At 32.2% G+C, this 24,869-nt stretch overlaps 3 protein-coding genes across 5 annotated transcripts; all 3 read right to left on the bottom strand.

Annotated features, from left to right (window-relative positions):
• Window positions 1-107: 107 nt before the first annotated feature.
• On the bottom strand, window positions 108-9,577 carry LOC101245972 (protein Brevis radix-like 1). Its single transcript, XM_010326183.4, has 6 exons — window positions 9,067-9,577; window positions 6,982-7,132; window positions 2,979-3,373; window positions 2,163-2,292; window positions 1,349-1,662; window positions 108-851 (listed from the first exon to the last, which is right to left on the bottom strand). Exons 2-6 carry the CDS (start codon window positions 7,087-7,089, stop codon window positions 773-775), a joined length of 1,026 nt encoding a protein of 341 aa, XP_010324485.1. The 5' UTR covers window positions 7,090-7,132; window positions 9,067-9,577; the 3' UTR covers window positions 108-772.
• Window positions 9,578-14,664: 5,087 nt separating this feature from the next.
• LOC101055533 (Hop-interacting protein THI119) lies at window positions 14,665-18,214 on the bottom strand. 3 transcript variants are annotated; one of them, XM_010326157.4, is made up of 3 exons: window positions 17,871-18,214; window positions 16,178-16,235; window positions 14,665-15,947 (listed from the first exon to the last, which is right to left on the bottom strand). In XM_010326157.4, the coding sequence occupies exon 3, from the start codon at window positions 15,922-15,924 to the stop codon at window positions 14,941-14,943; it is 984 nt and encodes a 327-aa protein (XP_010324459.1). In that variant the 5' UTR covers window positions 15,925-15,947; window positions 16,178-16,235; window positions 17,871-18,214; the 3' UTR covers window positions 14,665-14,940. The 3 variants fall into 3 exon arrangements, with proteins under 3 accessions (XP_010324459.1, XP_010324458.1, NP_001265998.1); XM_010326156.4 differs by lacking the exon at window positions 16,178-16,235 and having other exon boundaries at window positions 17,871-18,145; NM_001279069.1 differs by lacking the exons at window positions 16,178-16,235; window positions 17,871-18,214 and having other exon boundaries at window positions 14,941-15,924.
• Window positions 18,215-19,617: 1,403 nt separating this feature from the next.
• On the bottom strand, window positions 19,618-23,452 carry LOC101245185 (disease resistance protein RPM1-like). The gene is made up of 2 exons (XM_004244372.5): window positions 19,996-23,452; window positions 19,618-19,891 (listed from the first exon to the last, which is right to left on the bottom strand). Exon 1 carries the CDS (start codon window positions 22,794-22,796, stop codon window positions 20,013-20,015), a length of 2,784 nt encoding a protein of 927 aa, XP_004244420.1. The 5' UTR covers window positions 22,797-23,452; the 3' UTR covers window positions 19,618-19,891; window positions 19,996-20,012.
• Between the last annotated feature and the right edge of the window lie 1,417 nt (window positions 23,453-24,869).

The following is a 24,869-nucleotide window of genomic DNA, read 5'->3' as shown; positions in this document are numbered from 1 at the left end:
ATATGTCATTAACAATAGACTACAAATTTAATATCAAACAGCGGTTGTTGTAACATATATTCTGAAAATTTTATGGACTAATACCTCACGAAAAATTAAGATAATACTAAATCGAAAATAATGGTATTATAATCAACAGAAATTGAGTTCAAATAGAGTTGATTATACATATTTCGAGAAATTAACGGACTAGTTCTAAAAACATCATCAGTTTTTGATTCCGTTTCCTTTAATAGAAAGTTTGTGTTACAAACATCCAAGTAAAAACTAGGAGATCCACCAAGCCATTCAACCAAAAAAACTGAAGGCAAAATAAAGCCCAAAAAATAAAAAGAATTTGTCAAAAACAAAAAAAAATCAGGTATAATCAGAGATCAAAAAAATGCCATGACAAAAAAAGTGACTAGGAGCTTTCTTCTATAGAATGAAGCAATCCAACTGCAAGATAAAAACTATATACTTCAATATGAGTCTGGTGTAATCTCTACCAATGCCAAGAATAGTGCTTGACGATATCGTGCAAGGTGAGTTTTAAGTTAATCACTCAGAAGAACCAAGGCTCGAGAGGTAGATGTCCGTACACTGATAAGGGATGTATGACTTCTCGAGAAGAGAGGAGCCGTGGTGGTCCAAACTGGACCTCCTCGATCACAAAAGTGAATCGATAGTTGAATCTACATTGGATCTCAAGTGTTGCATTTCCCAGGGAATACCTTGATAATATTCTTAGGATATTGGCAGCAACTTAGTAATGAGAAAAAATAAACATGCTTTAAAGGTATTGATCTTGTATTCTATCCCTGTTTTGTTCCCACCACTGCTTCGCGTTCACCTCCCCAAATTTTTCGCGGCTGCATAGACGAAAAAGAAGTTAGAAGAAGCTATTTTAAGTGAGTATATTGATATTTAAGGTTCTAAGTTCCAACAATGTTTGAAGCCTCTAATGTGAACTCCAAAAACTTGTTCAATTATCGTTCAAACTTCTTGATTACAGTTGTTAACTAAAGGACTAGTGTCAACTGAGTGTCTAAACCAGCTTTTTAACGCCCCACCTCTTGTCCAACTGAACGAATAAAGCATGCTAGAACAAGGGAGCTTGAAAACAGCAACAATAACAACCATCCTTTAAACCCAAACAAGTTAGGGTCGGTTACATGAATCATTGTTCATGTTGAGCCTTATAAACCCATGTTAGTCCTCTGCATTTTTTCCACGGTCACAACACTATTCTATGGTTATCAAGAAAATGTCCTACACAATTTTACGGATAAACAAATCTCTAACAAGACTAAGTCTATAGTAATCGCACTAACTAGGGAGCTAGAAAAGAGTTAGAAGTATGAAATACCTGAATCTTACACGCCGTAGCTCTCTAGTGCCATCAGCTAGTTGTCTGATGGTTATATATACTCCTGGCTCATCTTCTGCTATCCATTCTGACTCTCCATCACCAGCAATGCTCATGGATACTGAAGCGTCATCTCTTGAGTCAGTTGTCATCCTTGATGGATCCATAGATGACATCTCACCCTTCGGAAAGCCGGAGGCATAAGAACTGGGTCCTCCATAGTTATATTGGCTGCTACTTGATGGTCTATAATTTCTCTGAGTCCACTCTTTGCTTTCCCTAGGTGATCCAAGCCTTGAATAATTAGAATCTCTCTGCAGATGACAAAAACAACAACATGAAACTCAAAATTTTAGTGAAAGCTAATGCTTGGTCGTTGGTACATTTGAGGTTCTTTTTCAGAGCTATTAAAAAAAATTGGCATGTGATTCATTTAGGCATAATACATAAACAGACACTAGTGCTAGCCATTTACTTTTGAACGAAGACTAGAAAATCAAGATTCAATGTGAAAAGGGCAATCGAAACAGAAAAAAGATGCTCCCAACTTGGGGAATTCTTGTTGCAGAATCTGATGCAACGATGAATAGAACTTATCGACTAGAAGACATTGGAACATTTGAACTAGAAAACCAGAATCTGCAGCAGAATCTTGAAATAGTTCATGAATACCAGTACAGCTAATATTTTCAGAAGTTTAATAGGTGATGTATATCAAAGCAACATCAAGATGATGATGAATATCAAAGCAGCAGCAAGTTGAAGAATGAGTTTTACACATATAAAATACGAATAAATGGAGCAGCATTCTTACTCCAAGCTCAGACCGCCCAGGAGTGTCCATAGCTTGCTGATTGAATTTCTGGACATTGTAGAGCTCCATAATTCTGTCAAAATTCTCACCCCACCATCTTTGAGCTTGCCATTTATCGAACATATCCCGACTTCAAGTTAAGATGTGAAACTAATGTCAGTACACTTAGGATAGTTTTACAGAGACAGTTGGAAAGTTACATGCCATGTGCACATTCAATCAGCTAAGCTAGTACTCAGATGTTACCTTATTCATAAATAAGAGAAAAGAACCATAATAGTAAACATGCAAGAATTTAGCAGAACAAAAGAAAATCATCCTATGGTACATTATCTTTAGTCTGCTTCGACATAATGTCGATATGTAACATAAGCTATGGAATTTCATGCAAATTGAATAACTTCACTAGAATTAGCAAAATCGTGTGATCTCCAAATTTGGCTCTTGCACATCCATATCAGATATGTGTACTCACTAAAACTTTGGACAAACTTATGGAGTTAAATGCGTTGGTAGAGGAATCTTTACATCAAAACTTCATAAAGAACAAGAATGAATAGAAGTATAAACTTATATACATATATCTAATGAATATTGTACCAAATGATGCATGAAGATGCAAGAACTGGTGTGTATTGATTCTACATTGACAAAAGATTCAAAAATTCATTGATAAATGGAAGGGACTGGAGGTGGTCATGCTTCTATATTTTGAAGGGTGTGAAAGATGAAAGTTCTAAAGAAAGTGTAATTATAAAAGACAAAACATCGAATATTTCCCATAATCTTCAAGACAGAAAGGTTCTTGATACATACCTAAAGCGGATTCGTTTGAGATCATTTCCACCAGTTGGAAGTGAGACAAAAGTAATCTGAACACCAGGCTCCACCTGAGCTATCCACTCTTTTGGCCCCTCCTCATCTGGCAGCACCATATCACCTGTCTGAGAGTAGACGGATTCTCTCTTTTCATCATCACCACCACCACCACCACCATATCCTCCGAAAAATCTTGGATCTGCTCGAGGTGTTCGATGATTACGGGTAAAATCCCAAGCTGGAGTAGAACTTGAACTTCCAGGTTGATATGGAACTTCCTCTGAAATTGTTTCAAAATCAGGATATGCTCTGCCCCCTCCTCTCCTGTAACCACTTGTTGGTGTGCTAGACTTGCTGCTTTTACCAGAGACCTTTAATGCAATATCTTTTATCTGCAAATTTGTACATCCATAAGTTTTACAAAGAAGTACCAACTAAGAAAGATGAATGCTTTGTTTGAAGGTCAACATAAATATTTTAGCTTAATAGTAGTACATATCCAAGATTATAAGAGCAGACTTCAGTAGCTAAATTTGGTATGGGCAAGCACAAGCTGAAACTCGAATTTGGACTATAAGTTAACATACTTATGTGTTCTAACAATTGAATTACATATTAAAATATTGTTGTTTGTGGTTGTCATTACATTTTAACCGTAGCATTTGAATCAAACCTCTACACACCTCGACTATTTCACCTTGTTACCTTCCACTAGCATTGTTATCGAGTAACTCTTCCTACCAAAACTTAGATACATGAAAGAAAATCACCAATTGTTTTCTTGTATTTTTTGGTATTTGAATCCTGGTTTCAGTTGGTCAAGGCTGTGCCCGCAGAAGCAGTAACATTATTGCTTAAAAGTAAGCCATTTTCACAAGACAAAAAAACTACTCCCTTCGTCACAATTTATGTGACAGTATTCGGCTGGTCACAAAATTTAAGAAAGAAATACTTTCCATATCTAAAACAAGTCATACATCAACTATTTAAGGATAAAACAGTAAGGTTAACATTTTAAATTATTTCTAAACAAAGAAGTATGCCATTCTTTTTTCAACGACTAAATAGTAAAGTATGACACATAAACAAAAGCACTACACCAAAAATCATCACGGTAGTTAATTAACGGCAATACCTTAACATTGACGCTAAATATGTTTTTCTAGTAACAATTAACACTTTTTATAAATGTCCCTAAAACCTATAACAACATTGGATCTAATGGATTAACTAACGTCGCTAAAAACTTTAACACTCTTTGTTAATGTACATATTTATTTCTACTAAAAGTTGTTTTTTGTTGTAGTGAAGGAGTAGGTGATTTTCCCCATCTTTTAAAACTTTCTTAATTAAGTTATATGCCAAATAGTTGAGTATGCAAAAATTGGCCCGAACACCACAGCTAAAGAAAGAAGTGAAACCAGATTGGTCCAAAAGCAATGAAATTATTGATTGGTTGTCCTAACAACTATATAAAGTCACCTACTTTCACAAGTTAACTCCACTGGATGTTAAATCAATTTAATAATTGAAAGTATGCAAGATTGAGTAAGCAGAAGGCTGGAGAACAGTGAATCATGGGACAAATATTCAACAGTGGGTCAGGTAAAAGAAACAAAGACATGTCTTTTCCAGACATGCATATTGTCTTTTTCCACAGAATCTCTTCTACTTTGGATTTTGTGGTTTTCTTGACTTGACCAAAAAAAAAATGTTAAAGAATAACTCAATCAACTATGTCATGATGGGCTAGATCAGACATGACATAAAAAAAATGATTGTGATCTTTACTAAAATCTATGTTGTGTTGGAAAAGAATAGAGGTAGGTTTATATAGTGTTGTTCAGTGTACTAATCTGGAGAAAATGACAAAAAGGCTCCAATATATCTGAGAGTAAGTTCAAAATAGTTCCTTAAGGTATACATCCAACAGTTTTTTGTCCTTTAAGATTGTCGAAAGTTATTCTCCGCCAAATAACAAATTACATCTATTATGAATCGTTTGGTGTGAGATATAAAGTATAATAATTTAATCCTATTAAGCTCTAGAAAATTTGTTATTATAACTCTAGTTCCGTCCTTAAGGGGATTTAGTGATGAATGAAAACTATGAGAGACTAAATAAAAGTGCACATTACTTCTTTCCATATGTTTAATCGCAGTAAACAGAGTTATTCGATGATCGATAAAATATGATGAGCATTGTATGAAATATGTGCAAACAGACTCGGATACTATTCACGTTAAAAAAAAAAATAGTGTAGCATGTGATGCTTTTAATCTATTATTGATTTAGACGTTTACACAAGTGGCAATATGATTTGTCTACATCATCTCGAAAACACAATCACCACGTAATATTTAATTGTTAAAAAAGCTTCCTTCTAGTCTAGTTAAATCAACTTAACAGTTATATTGTGGCTGAAACTTAAAGAGAAATTGACATAGGTATACATTTTTGATACAAAATAATACATGCAGCTACTTTTTATATCTATAGTAAATATAATTATTTTAATGACTAAATGTATAACTTGCCTATTAAGTAATAGAGACAACAACAGCTTACTTAAACATAACAAAATATAAGCCATTTTTACTCTTATCTCATAAAAATGAAAATATTATTTTCAAAAAATCTTTGACTATTTATATCAAAATAGGAAATCATGGAGGGAAAGACTTATAATTGAATGATGATGGAAAAAAGAAGAAGAAAAGATAAAGTTGGAACATTATGGGACCAATTTAAAAAATTAAACACATGATCCAAGAAATAGCATGATTATGATCTCAAAAAAAAATAAATAATTAAAATGACCCTAGTGGTAGGGTAAAATAAGTCCATTAAACATTTTTAATAGAAACTTATATAAATATATTATAATAAAAAAATATTTATTCATAGCAATAATATTTTTTTCACTTGATCACTTTTAATTAATTTATAATATAAGTTTAATGTATACTACAAGAACAATTTATTATTCACATATAATACAATTTTTAATGATGAATCACACATTTTAATACACTTGTAATACAATGTAACAAATTTTTACCAAATAAACATGATATATTTCAAAAAACAATTATAATTCATATATATTGCATACATAATTCACTTTTAATACATATTACAAATTTAACAAAATATTACTATAAATGATAATAAACAAAAAGTATCGCTAAAATTAATAATTATGTTTAAAATATATTAATTTATATAATTTTTCCATTTTTAATTGTATATCATAGTGCCCACAATGAAAGCCTTTATTGATCTTTGGGCCTCTCTTGGATCAAACACATACAATGGTCCTCCCACACTTACCCAAGCAGCCCAAAAGTTTTTATTCCATTTTATGCTCAATTCCAAAAATAGCCTACATTCAATTGTGATATGGACCCCACCAATTTATATTTTACGTCGGTTTCAAAAAGAATATTATTTTTGATATTTTAAAAATAATTTTATTTTTTTCTTAATGAGTTTTCTAAACCATATAAATATATAAAAGACTTGTTTTTATGCCATATGTTTCAACTTTTGTTTCTTAATTTTTATGTTCAATCAAATAGTGCTACATATTAGAAAAGAGAAAGTATATAGTTAACTTAGCATTTGCCTTTTCGTAATAATGGTATTCAGGGCAATTTACGTACATTTCAAATAATTTTATAGCTACCTTATCTCATCAGTATAAGAACGAAACAACTATATCCATCAAAGATAAAATGTGTGTTTTGTTTCTCACAAAACTTTAAACATGACACTTCATAATTTCGATTCATTTCATCGACCAAAAAGGTCATACCTCATCGATTAAATATGTTCAAACAATCGAGTGATACAATGATATGGTTAGATTATAATTTTACTTTTATTAAGATCATTTATTTGACTAATTAATTTAATCGCGGGAATTCAAAATAATCAAACTAATAAATTGAAAATAAATAGGAAAGAATAGAATAAGGGTAGGTGTAGGATAAGAACCTGGGCAGTCAAGCTTTTTACTGATTCTTTAGTATTAGGGGTCCCACGTGGACCCTCTTCTCCTCCATCATCATCTATTTTTTGCTTACAAGTTATACACGTCAGCATTTCTCTTTAATTTTTTTTAAAAAAGCCTTTTTTTTCTTGATATCTGCAAAAATTAATTAACCATTAATATGGGTAATAGATCGATCGAGAAGAAATTTCATTAATAAATTAAATGATAGATAAAAGATCAGATAATAATAATAATATATTCAATATAATTTAAGAATAAAAAAGAAACAATAGCAACATATATACACTATTATAACCAAGCAATACATTAATTTATCTAGATTTTTATACTTATTTAATCATTAAGGTTTATTTCTTAAGAGAAGATTATTAACTATTACAAAATGTGTCACCCTTTTATTTATCTTTTAAAATTTTAATAGTGACATTTTAAATGTGAAATGATATGACACCTCTTGTAATAAAAGGCTTTAAATGTGTACTATATATTTTCCCAAAAAAATAAATAAAGACAATATTTAATTCAAGAGGAAGTCACCATCCACAAAATCAATATAAGGGGAAATAAAGGGAAAAATTAACACTATTCTAATCAACTCATATCACTTTTTAAGAGTTTTGTCTTTTTGTCTCAAACAAAATACATTTAAATAATTAAATAAATAAAAAAAGACAAAGAATTCCTTTTTTTTTTTTGTCATTGTTGCATATGCTAATTCTTGTTAATATATCACCATAAATTTAAGTTATATACATCACTAAATAAATATCTATATTATTATATAATTTAAATTATAATTTCGACAACAATTTCGATATATCTTTAAAAATATTTCCTTTTTTTAAAAATAACAACAATCATAAAATAAAATATTTCCACACAAAGAAAAAAGTGTGAAAATACAATGCTAGTGCAATAATATAGCCTTTATTTTGTACTCTACTAGTAAAGCAATTTTTTTAACAAGGAATCACTTATCTTTTAAATATGCATAAAGTAAATTTCGTTTTGATATAATAATATACTGATCATACGAGGTAAATTATACTAAACAAATTTTATATGATGAGCTCGATTGAGAAAAAAAAGTTGAAAATGGGCTCGGAATTCGAGGAAGTAAAATTAATAAAAGGGAAAAAAAAAGAAGAATTGGAATTTTTGGGAGAAGAGAATGAAATAGTAGTCACTTGTTGAATTGCAATCCCAAAGTGATTTCCTCTATGCTTTCTTTAAAGCATATAGACACCCAATAAAAAAAAAAGAGCAAAGAATAAAATAAAATTAAAACATGTCCTTTGAATATTACTCCATAAAATAGTTTAACATATTTAATTAAACTATTTTTAAAGTAATTAATATCATAAAAATTTAAATATTCAAAATGATATAAGAATAATATCATAAACTGTAATTCTTCTCATGTCAATACAGTTAAAAAGTTCATTTAATTTGAATTAAGAAAATAAAAAATATCCCTTAGATTAACACACACAAACCATTATTTTGCAAATCAATAATCTGTTGTATGTCTTTTTTTCCTTTATCAATAACAATTTTTACTTCTAAACTATCATATTTTCACGTCGAAAATAATTGTACCTCAAAAAAGTGACATATACATTTATTAAATATTTAAGCATTAGTGACGGCCTACTAAAATCAAAAGAAAAAAGCAAATAAAGTGAGTGTATAGTAGCAGTACTTGCAGAAGTAGCATAGTAGGGAGTTGGAAAAACTATTGACCAATCGCTATTGTTATCAATTGGCAATGTCAAAAAATCTTATTATTTTATTCTTCAATTTTATTTTTTATTTTTATTTATAAAAGAAATTGTTATGAATATCGATAATTTGTCAAAAATAATTTTTATACATACATTTAATATTTCGTTCAGAAGATTATAAGGCGAAGAATCGAAACATAACAAGATTTTTCCAGAATTAAAACAAAAACAACAAACATGATTAATTTTTTTAAAAAAAGGGGCTTGAAACCCAGAGAAAAAAGTTGAAATTAATCGAACAATTTTCAAATGAATCACAAAATTCAATCACAAAATTCATACCTGAAATAGTCACGAAAAGCTCAAATTCATCAAAAATCTACTCGAAATCAGTTGAATTTAGCATCTGCATCGAAATCGCTAATTTTTTTTTCTGTCTTCGTCAAAAATGGGAACTCAAAACCCTAGGTAAAATCAAATCAATGAGCTGTAACAAAAAAATCTCTTCCAACGAATCTTCAGCTAAAAACGGAATATTCGCCGGGCGCCGGCGCAACTCACCGCCGGCGAATTTTCAAAGAGATTCTACAGAGCGTTTCAAATCGGGAAAGAAAATCAGATTCTCTTCTCCCGATTTTACGTTTATAGTGACCGAATCAGAATCTACAGATACTATATATATATATATATTATAAAATACACACAGTGAGTGTGTTTGTGTGTAAATTTGGGAAGAAAACAAATATAGAATGGAGACAAAGTAGAGAAGAAGACGGGATAATGTTTGAGGTATTTATAGAATCAACACAAGTGACGCTGTCGTTTTTTGTGGTGTCGTTATCTAACGGAAAATGTGTATTTTTGTACTCCATATATTGGATATAGGTAGTCGACGTGGCGTCGATTCACCTTGAAAGTTCTATGTTGAGAGCAAAACGTTTTCTAATAAAAGTAATTTTGTGCGTAGGAGGGTAATAATTCAGAACTTTTGATTAGAAATAAATGACTACTTATTATTTCATAACAGTTTTTGGTGATTACGGATTTTTTATGAATTTTTTTTCCTTTGATTGTATCTATTGTTAATTTTTAGTCTACTAAAAAATAGTTTCTCAATCTCATAAAAATAACAGTAAAATTTAAACGCATATGATATTTTCCAAACTATATTTATATGATTATACACAATATGTTATGAGCAGGCTCGAGGTCATGCTTTGTTGTGTTGTATGTTGTGGTTAAGAGGTTGGACGTTCTAAAATATTTTATTTTAATGAATTAAAAATATTAATTAACAAGTATTAAATTATCATATTTCAGAATACAAATACTATACGGCTTTATCATACCATTTCGCATATATGTGGTCATGGTTGGGGTGGACCAAATGGGCCCACATGTCTAGTTGGTAAAATAATGTTAAAACATGGGAACACGTGTCAATACATGAATGGTTGAAGACCATGAGGGTGGATATTTCTCTTTTTGTCAACCATTAAGGGGATCTAATAATTTTTTTTCTTAATTTTTTTTTTCTCACCTTATAATTTTTTGGATTTTTTATATTAAACGCATAGAAGATAAATGTTTTTTTTTTAAATTAGTGTGGTGTTTTCTTCAAAATTTAATTTTGAAATTTCTGATAATTAAAAGCTATAAAGTATTTATCTTATTGCGATCTTGGATAAATTTGAAAAATTGTTTCTATTATTATCAAAATAATTGATGATTTATAATCAAAATCAATATTCCGTTCACTTATATTAGAAGATATGTAATTGTGGTTTATATATATTCCAAAATATTAAAAAAAATCATGTTTCCTTTTTTTTCTTTCTAGGGATCATTTCACATTTGGTTAGAAATTCAAAAAAATTAATAATAGAAGTATCTTTTTTCGACAAAATTTATTGAATAAATGAGAAACTATTTGATTAAAATTTTTTAAAAGAATGTATCCTTAATTAAGGGCGAAAATACAATATTGAATATGAATTTAGTAAATTTATCAAATTTGAAAACTCAAAATTTTATTTCCTTGTTAATTACAAATGTTATTTGTGCATTTTCTTTTTATTAATGATGATTTTCAGAATTCAAGATATTGGGGTCCAAAAGATCTTATCAGAAGTTTTAATCCCCATGTGTTAATTTTCCCATATGTGTCAGTGCATTCACAATACATAATTTCAATTTTATTATGAAAATTATGAAATTTGAAAAAAAAAAATTAAAATATTATTTAAAAAAACTAAAAGTTTATATATCTTTCTAGTTTGGAAATAATTTCGAATTACAAAACATGATTTTCAAAATTCAATTTCCATAAAAGTAAATATACTCCTATGACCAAACAATCATTTATTCATGCAAGTATTAACATCAAATCAAATATTTAAGCTAACATTTATTCGAGACTTGATAATGTTAATAAAATTTTATCAGGATAAGAAATAATTCACCTAAACCTTTTTTTTTTTTAAAAAAATGGGAACACATATCACTTAATTATGCTAATGAAAATAAAACTTTTTATGCATAATACATATATCACTTAATCATAATTAAGTAATATTTATGTAAAATATATGTTTCATAATTATTTGTTTTTCTATAATATTGAATACGAATAAATTATATCTTTCTTGTGGCAACAAATGTGATTATACTTTTAAGCTTTATTGTCTCTAAAGAGAGGGTTCATACAAGATCTTCTTAGGCATGAAGAAAAGCATAGTCAAAAGTTCACAAAGTATAAATCTTTCAAACATCCTTAACTCTTTGTCTGGCTAAAATTACCCATTTTAGTTCAAATCCAACAATTATTTGAATGAGAAAGAGATGAAAAAAAACTTTGTACTAATTTTTCAAATTCACAATATCTTTATCAAACGATTCTTTGACCAACGCGAGTTATGGTGGAATTGTTGAAATCCCTTCTTATTTCGATGGAAGTCTTGAATTTAACCTTTTAGGAAACACCGCTTCCAAAAGCATTATGCTAATCCAAATTTAGTCGTACTCAAATATAAATATCATGTATTAAGTAGAAAATTCAAAGAATCTCTCTTTTATCAACATGAATTATAGTGGGATAGTTAAGGTTCCTCCATCATTAATCAAAAGTATCGGAGTTCAAGTCACAGAGTTAATTTGAATTTAGTCGAACTCTAATACATATAAAACTTCTTGGTCTTATGTAGATTTTTGGCAAAGTGTGACCAATAATGTGTGGCAAAGACAAAACAATATATTAGTAAATGGGACCTTATAATCTTAGCCATATATTATATGCTTTTGCAGCAAATGCCAATAAATGCCTTTAATTCAAAGTTTCAAACTTTGAGTTTTGGCTAATTATTGAACACACAAATCAAGTATTAGTAATTAACACAATCATTAAGTCATGATGTGAACTTTTCTAATCAAAGAATGTTTCAATCAATCATTTAGAGTTCCCATTTTTAGTTCATTCCATATATTCTCTAGTTTAATCATGAAAAATGAACAAGAAACAAAGAAGGGAGAATCACCAAGTGATTTAGAAGAAGCCTTTTCCCTAAATTGTAAAAAAGTACATAAAGTTTTAACACAAGTGGAGAATAGACAGATTAGACTATCTTCTAACGTTAGGAATGTGCAACAAAAATGAAAAACAATATATGCAAAGTTTGAAAAAGTGACTTATATTTGAAAAGCCAATGCATTGATCATCAAACTGTAAAGTATATAATAAGATATCCCTTTTAATTGATCTCTCACAATTCTCACATCCTTTCCCCATTTCCAAGGTTTCTTTCATTTACACTTTGATTATATTCTTAGCTTCTTTTTCTGGTTTTCTTTCTGTTTTTTTATGAAAGAAAAATATGTTAAAAGAAGAGACCAGGTGCCATTAATTAATTCTTTTTTTCTCTTTTGTTACTTTGGTTCTTTTAGCAACTAACTAGTTTTTAAGATCTTGCTTGTTAAGATTGTTCCAACTTTAACACTCTTTTCTTTCACTTTGTTTGGACCAATAAGCTTTTTAGTGTCTAATGTTCTTTAGGTTAATTGGGTTTTTTTATCAAACTATACTTCTCTTCAAATTGGTGTAAGGCCTAGGCCTAGGCCTATCAACTTTTAATGAAGAAAAATGCTATGGCTGTGGTATCGAAACCAGTTGCACGTGCTACCTTCCACTAACACAGATGAGCATTTTCATTCACTTCATTAACGACTAAGCTACACCATTTTAGTGGTACTAAGTAGTAGAGCTTCACCCTATCTATACCTGCAATTGAGGCGGAACGAGGATGTGAAGTTATGAACACGCTATTGAACCAATAGATTTAGTTATTGGTAACATTAGTATAAATCCTCTCTAATTTTCGTTCTACTTTCTACATGTAAAAAGGTAGCAATATAAACGACCCACAGTTGTATATGATGGGGGGTTTAAATTAGGTATGTTATACATTTTTATATGAATTTCCTAATATCAATATAAGGTTTACGAATAACTTCATATTTAAGTTCCAAACTGGTTGAACCGTTAAAGGATATAGCATTGGAAACAACCTCTTAACACCGCAAAGGTAAATGTAAGGTTGTACATTTTCTAAACCCCGCTTGTGAGATTACATTTGAGTATATTATTGTGTTTGTTGAAGGGTGTCCAGATGCTTAAAAAGAAAGATCTCTGATTCTATACCAGGCAAAAGGAAAGTAATGTACTTCCAACTTTTGTTGAATTACTTATTCCTATTAAAAGAAGAGTTTATACTACTTTGGGTTTCGACAAAGGAGATTACAAGTCTTGAAAGAATTTCACTTATTAACTCATATGACCAAGTGCTTGAAGCTCTTGAACTAGATTCTGCAGGGGCGGAACCAGAAATTCTGACAAAAGGGATTCGCGAAAATCCAGCAATGTCAAATGTGATATTTGAGGAGCTTCAAAACATTTAAACTTTGTTTTTTCCTACTTCCGCGGTATAACCTTCTAATAAAAAGGATTACATTGAATCTTCAGCCTTATATGTGGCTCTGCCTACTTGTTATGATTTACAAACTCGGGATCTCAACCTACTATTCAAAGTAATCTTGGAACACTCTTTACTGATACACTAGGTTCCTCTGATGTCATGAAGATTCAACAATCTATACAGGCACCAAAAAAATCAACAATATAATTTTTCAAACGAAGAGGTTCATTTCGATCCCCTCCTTAATAGATGGCTCAAAGCCCACACGTCATCTATTTCCACCAAGTACATGCGACCTCCCACCATCACAGTTACCGAGTAATCCTGCTCACCAAGGTTCAACCAAATGACAAGAAATCACCTAGTATTTTTATTGTTGTTGGAATTTAAACACAAGTCTCTAAAGTTTGTACCACTTCATAGACCACTAGGCTGTTGGGTTTGATAAATCTAATACATCTCATTCACTAGATATCATTGTTCTTCTTGGAGTTTCTATCGCCTCCAGACAGCACACAGATCCACAACTGGAGAAGTGCTACAAGAAGGAAAGGGAAGAAGACTTGTGGTGTTGGGTGACTAGAAGTGCTAATGCTACTCTTCCTTTGCAACAACCAGATTTGCAAATCAAGCAGTTTCTGGCTTTTTAGTTTGTTAAGGTAACTGTTCTACTGCTAGTGTGTTCCAGTAACCTTTGCCAGCTTCACCCAATGGTCTATCTTTCTTTTGACATGGTTTTCAGGCGACTAACAATATTGAGTAAAACCAGAAATCAGAGTACACCACATTCGGAATACAATTTCTGGAAATGTGAGAAAAAAAAATAACAAAGGGTCTAGCACAATCAAATATCAAAGGCTACTGTAACATATTTCTTGAAATTTTTAACACATGATGTTGATAAATATGGTAAATATAGGGCTCATATATCACTTCAACTATTACCACCCTATGAAGTTGCACAAGTTGCGGATTGTAACTAATAATCCCACAAAACCTTCAAAAGGATAACATGATGCAAGTTCAACAAGGATAGCAATATCCTGAATAACTGATGCAGTACTGCAACATCAGTTGAACAATACTCAGGACCATGAAGGGAAAATTACAAGCAGACGAGTATTTGTTGAGGCAAAAGATGAATAGACAATGAAAAATACACACAGTTCCTAGATAAGCAAGTTCCATAGAAAGAAATGGACCTGCAATCCAGATAGTAGATGATAAATCTCCTTTCAGGGGTACATTACTACTCTTCATCATCATGACGTTTCCTGCTCCTCTTCTCAGAACGTTTTTTGTCCCTGCCTACTCGTGCATCATCAGAGTTGCTGGCGTCAGAATCAGATGCTGAGGCTGCTGCTCTCCTGCTCCTACGCTTGTGCCTTGGAGGCGATTCATCACTTGATTCAGCAGAACTGTCCGCATGTCTATGACTTCTCCTCCTCCTCTTCTCCTTCCTACTTTTTCTCCTCCTCCGACGATCCTCCTCCTCATCTGATGATTCATCCCGTTTTCTCCTCTTTTCCCTCCTCCTCTTCCTACGCTCCTTATCTTCATCATCATCCTCCGAATCACTGTGTCCCCTCTTCTTCCCACTCCTCCTTCTCTTTGATCTACCCCTCTTTTTCCTTTTTCCAGAGTCTGACTCGTCATCAGAATCAGAATCTTTCTTTTTGTGCTTCTTAGATGATGACTTTAACTTTCTACTCACCTTCTTACCATACTTCTCAGCAATTGCCCTCTCCATTTCAGAATCATAATCAGAATCAGAACTCTCACTCTCCTCCTCTTCTTCACTGCTATCCTCGTTTTCTGCTTTCCCCTTCATCTTAGAACCATGCCCCTTAATCTTCTCCAATCCAGACAACACGGCAGCTTCTATTGCCTCTGCGTCCTTATCCTTGTTATCATCCTTAACACTCACGAAATTCCTACATTGGAAAGTGAGGTGGCCAACCCGCCCACACCTCTTGCATGCTCCACGGGTCTCATCAGCATTTGATCCAGTGATTCGAGCAAGTGCAAGCAAACCCTGAAAGCTTGCATAAGCATTTTCGGGATCTGCAGCCGACGATGGCTTCTGGTTAGACGATTTCTTGTCTTCATCCTTGCTAGGAGCATATGGGTCATAACCAATAGCACTTTGCCAGATGCCGTGCGTCTGTAGGGCTGCACTACTGTGTACCCTATTGTTCGCAGGCATGCGAACTCTACCTGCGGTGGCCGGCATGTTGACTGTTTTTCACCTGCAAGCTGTATGCACCAAAAAATTAATTTTTAAGCATTACCATTAAAATATAACTAGTTTCCACAGTCACAAAGAGCCAAAACCAGAAGTGGAATGCTGTATACACTTAATCAACATGTAAGCATCAAATTTCCAAATCCTGGCAGTTTTTTCAAGCTCCAAATTCGGTGCTAAAATCAGAAGAGAAAAAGCTGTATTCACTAAAAATCTAACATGTAGCACCAGATTTCCATACCTTAACAGCCTTACAAAGTTCCAAATTCAGAGCTAAAAATCATAACAGTCCATTTATACTGAAAATCACAACATAAGCATCATCAACACTCCTAACCCTAGCTTTTCGAAATTCAAAATGCAGATCTTAAAATCAGAACAGTAATAGGATGTGTACACCAAAATCATTAGTTAAGCATAAAAAAGTTGAAGCCTAGCTTTTAAACAATTCCCAATTTGAACTAGAAAATCAGATCAAATTCAGATAAGTTTCAAAATTAGGCCGACAACAACAATTCAATTCCACAAAGATATAACAACCCAAAATAGTTGATTTCTAAGGTAGAGGAAGATAAAACAACAGACAAATAGTGAGAGCCTACCAAAAGACCAACGAAAAACTTAAAGCCCCTTGCAACAAGATAATTAACAAAGAACTCAACCTTGAACCTAACTCAACCCAAAAAGCTAGCCCAAGAGATGAGAATTTCCCAAGCCATACAAGGAGACCAAGAGCCTGTTTGGACGGACTTATGGCTTTTGACGTATAAGCCATACGTTAGGAATTCTCACTTATGGCTTTTGGCTTATTTTTGTCTTTTTTACTTAAAAACAAGTTCTTAAGCTACTTCAACTTAAAATAAGCCAATCCAAACAGTATCCGAGATGTGGGAGACTCAACAATAATTGATATAAAGACTAATTAAAAAAAAAATCAACAGATAGTAAAAGTTCCAAAAAGACAAAAGAAATACATAAATTTAGAGCCCCTCCAATGAGATAATTGGTGTAAGCGATCTCAAATAGTTCCTACAGTTAATAAAGATGTCTATACAAATTCACCAGTCTCAACCTACTTCGGTTTGGCTACACGAATCATCAAATATCAATTCCATTCCGTCTGCCCGTTTATTCTAATACTCGATAATTTTTCTTAAAACAAGCTATAGATGATTGCACAATCAATTCAAATGAATTTAAAAAAGAATAAATCCTAAAATCGTGTTTTTTCTGCTATATCTCTAGGGGTTTTCAGATATAAGCTGTTAGTAAAAGTGCAGACCATCAACAACAACTAGCATTGTTTCACCTCAATCTCAAACCAGTTGGGTTTGGCTATACGAAACCCTCAGTACTTAGTAATTTGTCTTAAAACAAGCTAGCAGTGATTGCACCATCGACAAAAAAATCTTTTTTTTTTTCTTAAAAGAAGACATAATTAGGGCATACGTTTCTCTAGTTTTTTCAGCAATAAACTGATGGTAGAAATGCACAACACACCACAATCATCACTAACATTTAACTTCTATCTAAGACTAGTTTGGTTCGGCTATATGTATCCTGAATACAAAGTAATTGGTAGGTGATTGTACAATCAATTTAAATAAATTAAACCATAAAATAATGCCTTCTACTGCCTTCTACTCTTTTTCAGATAAGATCTGTTAATAGAAGTGCAGATTACACCACAAGCAATAACAATTTCTCCTCAAATCTCAAACAAGTAGGGTTAATAAACGTATAGATTACACAATTTCACATCAATCTCATATTACTTCAGTTTGGCTATACTTATCATTGATTATCAATTCCATTCCATCTGCCCGTTAAAACAATGTATTGGTGATTGCATAATCAATCATAAAAATCGCGTTTTCAGCTATTTCTCTGTAATTTTTCAAATACAAAGTGAAATTTTGGGATCTGAAACTTACCTTTCCGGCGATCAGTTTTTTCTCCGGTGATGATCGGAAAACTACGTCCGGTGATTTTGAGTCGGAGCTCCCGATTTCGAATTGCAAATAGTGAAAGAAGGGAAATTAATGAAATCTAATCCCCAAATAAATAGATTTTACGAGTCGAAACGATGCCGTTTATTATGAGTCGGTGAGTCACCTCTCCCTTTTCCCTTTTTTTTTCGCTGATATTTCAAATTTGAATATTCATTTACGTCGAAATAGTTGAATCTATAGCAATTTGTAAGTTTACCAACGAAGAAAATGATTTATTTGATATTAATAGTTGGTCGTGAATTAAGATTGTTCAAAATTAATAATTCGAATTGAATTGAAAAAATGTTATGATTTATTGTTAGTGAGTTTTTCATTTAGCAATTTCAGTAATGATTTTAATTTTTTTTTATTATTTGATGTCGATTCTTAATGTTTTAATTGATAATCTGTAGTAAATTAAATAATTATATTTATGCCAATTGGATATAAGTCTTTGAGTTCAGTTCATACTTCTATTTCAGTTTGTCTCAAACTTTTGCTTATTTTACAATTTGACAGTAGAGTAAGATTATTCAAAACGATAACCCTAACAGAAAAAAAATTATTGATTTATCGGTAATAGGTTATTTATTTAGCTATTTCAGTAACGATTTTAATTTCTCTTATTATCTGATATCGGTTCTTAATGGTGGATTTTTTTCTTAATGGTTTAACTGATAATTCGATAGTAAATTAAATAATTATATTTATACCATTTGGATATAAAGTCTTTGACTTTTGAGTTTCGTTTATACTTTTATCTTAGGTTGTCCTAAGCTTTCGGTTATTTTACAATGTGATAGTATTTGCTTTTGACCAAAATAAGATGTATTCTGGAAACTCATGAGTCATCTGCATGGTTCATTTAATTTGTCACCTTATTTTAAGTGATTTTTTTTATGTTAAATCTTAATGGTTAAACCGCTAATCGAACAAAATAAGATTCGATAAACTAATATCACGAGATGAACATTCACCTCACTAAATGTAGTCTTAGTCGCACATTCAGCATAGTGTTCAAATTATATGCCTTCAAGAACCAATAGCCTATTGGATTTTTCATTCGATGTTCATATTTATATTAGACCCAACTTAATTCAAATTCGCGTGAGTTCCATTTGAGCGGCGCTCATAATAAGATTTTTTTCCCATTCCTAAGGACTGAACCTGATAAGGTATGTGAAAATAATAGAAAATAGTAATTTCTTATGATTTTGCACCTTGAATGCTGGTTCACATGGATGAAAACCTTTCTTTAACATATAAATTATCATTAAGCAACATTAATCCTGTTTGATAAACTTGTAATTGACAGAAACATCTAAAAGAGAAAAAAAAACTTAAAACTTTGAGAATTTGGTTTAAGCTTCAACAATTAATGATTTAACTACATTTTATTGTAAAGTTCTCTATGTAACAAAATACTTTGAGATTTTCGCATACACGCTACGCTAGAGCCTATTGTAGAGGCCAGAGACGGATCCAACATTTAAATTCTTTGAGTTCAATCTTTAATATTTAGCAATGAACTCATTATATATTGTTAATGTTACGGGCTCATATTTATTTATTGAATTATTACACGTAAGTTTATGTTTGCATCGTAAGTGCTGGTTTAGATGAAGTGACTACCGATACATTAGATCCGCCCCTGATAGGCTTGTTGAAAGATGGCAGCACAGTTGCAGGCTTGCAGCAACAAATGATTTATAATGTTTCAGCAACAAATTGTTCTTATTACAACTCACACTTGTATTTACATAATATGAAATGCAAATAATAAAACGACAATGATGATTCATATGGCCGATCCAAACAATCACCATTACTCATCACCTAAATCACACACTAGGAAAACAAATCAATTTGAATAATTATTGGTAGAGGCACTTCAAAAACCAGTGGAAGGACGACGCGTTCACCATCAGAGATGTAGGAGATTTATTGCAACGTTCCACGCCAATCTGTATTTGAATGAGAGTGCAGTCAGAGCTAATATGTCTGAAGTAATAAGGCTACAATCAATTTCACAGAATGCTTATAAGAATTGAAGAAGAAAATGAAGTACCTGTTGGACACAATGTGTTAGGATAGGCTTTCATATAAATGAACACCATCAACTTCATAGTAATGTTTGATGGATGGGATCCGTCTAACGTTTGAACGACTGCTACTTCCTTTACCACGAACATTCTGAACGAGTTCTAATGAGGCTTCTTTCAGATTCATCTGTTCCAAATTGGCTAGATATTCAAGTCCTTGAGGAACCTCCTTAAGTTTAGGACAATCGTGTATATGCAGACGAACGAGTTTTGGCATAACTCCTTCCAGGAATACCATTTCATCCAACTCTGGCAAACATGAAATGTGTAGGTCCTCGAGCTTTTGGAATCCTGATTCAAAGTGCAGCTGTTTCTGGCTGGCGTAGGCATTAACCAGCACAAGATGCTCCAAACACGGAAGCTGACTGATGCAGGGGATAGGATCCTGATCTTCTGGGAAGTGGCTCCAATGCAAATGCAAATGCATAACATTGAGCATCGAAGGAAACCAATGAGGAACTTTGCACATTCTTCCAACTAAAGTAAGCTTCCGGAAAATGGATGGAGTCCCCGAGAGATCGTCTAATTTAAGAATTGTATTTGCATCCACTGTCATCACAAGTAGATGGTGAAGGAATTTAAGTTTGTTGATGGACAAACATAAATTCTTCATATGTTCTTCTTTGACATTTGTGAGCTCAATCCTTCTAAGCTTAGTCATTTTCACTATCTTACGTGCTATATCCGCGTTTGCCTGTATGCAATTAAGAACTTGTAAGTTCTTCATCTTCCACAGCTTGCCCGGAACTTGCACCCCTCTAACATATGCAAAATGTTCCGATCCTATCTCTTTGCCATAGGCCAGAAGATGTCGCAGATTATGCAGCTCGGTGATTCCATTTGGTAGTACACTCACTTCTGTTCGCCTAATATCTAACGTCTGTAGGTTTCTCAGTCGATTCACAGATGTTGGAAGCTCTTTTATTCCTGTACCACCCAGACTTAAGTACCTTAAATTGAACAAGTTACCTAGTTCATCAGGCAACGAATCAACTTTGGCATCGTTCAACTCCAACACCCTCAGTAGTCTAAACCTAAATAATAGACCATCCAACAAAAACTTGGATTCCACTTTGTCATTGAACATAGAGAAAGATCGAACGTGTGTCAAATCACCTTTTATCTTATCCGTTCCATCAACATTGTGCACAGACAATCTACGTGCTCTTATCTCATCTTTCTCCAGTATTTCTTCACTACATATAGACAAGAAATTCTCCTTCTCTGAGATCGAACGAGCTAGCTCCCACATCAGATCGTGCAACTTGCAAGTCTTCGGCCTTATAAAACTCTGATGCTTTACAACCTGGAGTAAGTTCCTAGAAATCAGTTCCTTGAGATAGATTTTCCCGACTTCTTCTGGATTCAGGTTGTTCTTTTCTTCCAGAAAACCTTCAGCCATCCACATTCTAATGAGTCTACCTGCTCCTATCAATTTTCCCATCGGAAAACGACAACAATACAAAAAACAGTTCTTAAGATAGTAAGGCAAATCATCGAAACTCAACAACATAACAGTTTTAACCTCATCCAGTAACTTATTGTTGCTGATATGCCAACTTAAGCTGTCGTAAATTTCCCTCCATTTCATTTCCGACCTATCTTTAGACCCCATTAGTCCTCCAAGAGCAACAATTGCTAATGGTAGACCTTCACATGTTTTCGCCAATGCCCTGCCTATTTCCTCCAGTTCAGGAGGACACTTGCAATCAGGCTGACTCGAAAATGCCTTGTTGCAAAATAGCTTCCACGCGTACTCATCGGCTAAAGGTTTGGAACGAAAAACATTCTTGGCACCAGGACCATAAGGGTAAGCTGCAATGTCTTCATTTCGTGTTGTTATGATGACTCTGCTCCGGTTTTTATCATCAGGAAGAGCAACAGTTATTTGTCTCCAAAAATTATTGTTCCATACATCATCAAATACAACAATATACCTCTTGTTGTGCAAGAACTTCACAAGAGTCTCCACCAACTGCCTGTAGTCCATTGACTTCAAGTTTTTCGGGATCAGATCTTCCTTTTCGACGAAAAATTCTGAAATCAGCTTTTTGAGCATGTCCTCAATCGTGTGGTTTTGTGAGACGGAAACCCAAGCACAACAGTCAAAGTTCTTCCTCACAGTCAGGCTAGTATAGACTTTCGCAACTAAAGTTGTCTTACCTGAACCACCCATGCCCGCGACAGAAATGACAACACGGTGAGCCTCCTCTCTCTCCAAACTTGACAGCAACGAGTCTTTCACTTTATCGATCCCTATAACTTCATCATTCTGAATGAAGAGTGAAGATTCTCCAATATTTTGCACACAACTACAACAACTTAGTGAATTTGATCCAGCGTTCGAGGATGCTTCCATGTGACTTAGATCATACCTCTTGCTTCGTTTTGCAATGTCTATAATCTCAGATCTGATTCTCTTCAACTCCAGGGCAGTTTTATACCTCAACCACAGTAACTTTGGAATGTAAAATACACCAGCTAGACGCCCTCTAAAACCGCTTCTTTTCATGCTATCCACATGATACAAGAACTCATCAATTATATCTTCAGCTTCAAACGCTACGTTCCTCACTTGTACCACCCAAATACATACCCCTTCATTCTGGTTTTTACACTTCTCTGCATCTTTTATAAATGAACCTATGCTCTCTAGCTCAAGTTTCACCTTTGAGATTTCGTGACGAACTCCTCCAATCACATATCCTGGATTGTCAAGCACAAACTCTATGCTCATTAGCAAGATTTTCACAGCAGATTCAGCCATTTTTTTTCTCAAAAATTGTTGATCTCACAAGATAACTATTTGCTAATGATGTATAAAGCTAACTATCAAAACCAATAGTATAAACTCCCTTCAACGCACAAGCATGCACTTAAACTTGTATAAAGTTGATCAAATAAATACACATGTCATTTTTTGTCCTAGGTGGTGTCTTACATATATCGTGTCACGTAGAACTCATATGTCTACTTGATCAAATTTATACAAATTTAAATGTCTACTTGTGCCAAACCTAAAATTGAAAAACATAAATGTGAAATGGGTCGGTACATCTAATATTATGCCTAAAAAATAAATATTCAAACAGTAAAGTATGTCCACAAATTAAAACTACCTTTTTTTAAAAAAAAAAACTATCCTTTTCAAGTAGCTTTTTGTGTTTTTGAGAAATTCAAACAATATAATTTTATGTGGCTTTATGAGTCAAATAAACATCCATTATTTTTTTGGAAATGGACCCTTCTTGCTCTCAAAGGACTAAGAAACACCAAATAGGGAAGTTGTTTGATAAAAGAGTAAATCATGACAAAGAATTGGGATTATAGAAACCTAATTTTACTACTAATACATTCTAATTTGTAACATAATTAACAACCCCTGTGCCTTGGTAGAGTAGTGAGACCGGAGATGTGTGGATTAGATACACGTGATAATTTCAAACAATTAAAAGTATGATATTTCAGTGAAGAAGGATATAGAAATAAATGCATTATTTATCGAATTCTGAATAGATAAAATTTACAAATTAAATAGTCACTTTTCAGTCCACTAACTCAAAAATAGCTATTATCACAAAGTTTCAAATTTAATAAATAAAGCGAATATTCAAGAATCAAATAAATACAGAAACATCGTTTTACATATGCTATATTTTTTTTAAAAAAAAATCAGATAGTTATTGGAGGGGTGATTCCAATGATGTCATAAAACTCGAACATAATTTAGATACGTAATTGATAATTATTATCGTCTCTTTTTAAAATTTAGAAGACAATAATTTACTAATTTCCATATGACTTTGATAGCTTATCAAGATGTTTGATATCAAAACATAAATTTTTAGAATTGAGTATAATAATTAATAAATATGTGTATTATATGTGTATATATTCAATATAATTGGAGATATTAATTTTGCAAAAATATAAATAATAAAATTTAAAATATGTACTCAAAAATAATAATTAATATCATAAGCATAAATTAATGAGCGTAAAAAAATATATCATGATATGTAAAAATAGAATGAAATATAAAGAAAAAAAATTAAATTCACTGAATGCACAATGTCCCCTTAAAAAAACTATTCCCCTCCAATACCAGAGGTTACATCCTCTCTGGATGAAACGATTCGATTCATCAACTTATTGATACAAAAATAGTATCAGTGAGTTACTCAACAGGAGCAAAGTACACAAATATTTCATTTTGCGGAAGAGAAGAAGAAGATCATAATTTTTGTTGTTTTAAAATGAGAGAAAATCCCTGTATTTATAGACAACAAAGGGTCGTGTGAACAAATGTTTACTACGCCCTATCAGAAATGTTACAACTGTTTGAAAAATATTGCAACCCTTCGAAATGTTCACAACCTTTCATAAAATTTACAACTTTTCATAAAGTCGCAACGCTTCATTAAAGACACAATTTTTTATAAAAATCACAGTTTCTAATAAAAATCGTAACTCTTCATTAAAGTCATAATTTTTCATAAAAGTCACAACTTTTTTTATAAAAATCTCATCTTTTCATAAAAAAAAAAGGAATAATTTTGAAAATAACCATATAAGGCGACCTAGAATTCTATATATAATAGAAATATACGATAGCTCAGTCATTGTCTAAGCCATAAAAATCCCACCACTATAAAAAGTATCATGGGTTCCAGCAAACTTGCAAATGAAAGTGAAATTATTCTACTCACATCATATTTTAAAAAAGTAGAAGGCAAATATTACTTGGATTCCTAAGTAAAGTCTTTGAAAAAGAACTTATGAACATGATTGACAAAAGATGACAAAGTTTGGTACAATTATTGAAAATACGATCCACAAT

This window comes from Solanum lycopersicum, chromosome 8 (genome assembly GCF_036512215.1).
Source record: "Solanum lycopersicum chromosome 8, SLM_r2.1".
NCBI classification, from domain to species: Eukaryota; Viridiplantae; Streptophyta; class Magnoliopsida; order Solanales; family Solanaceae; genus Solanum; species Solanum lycopersicum.
This window is presented reverse-complemented; position numbering and strand designations above follow the sequence as displayed.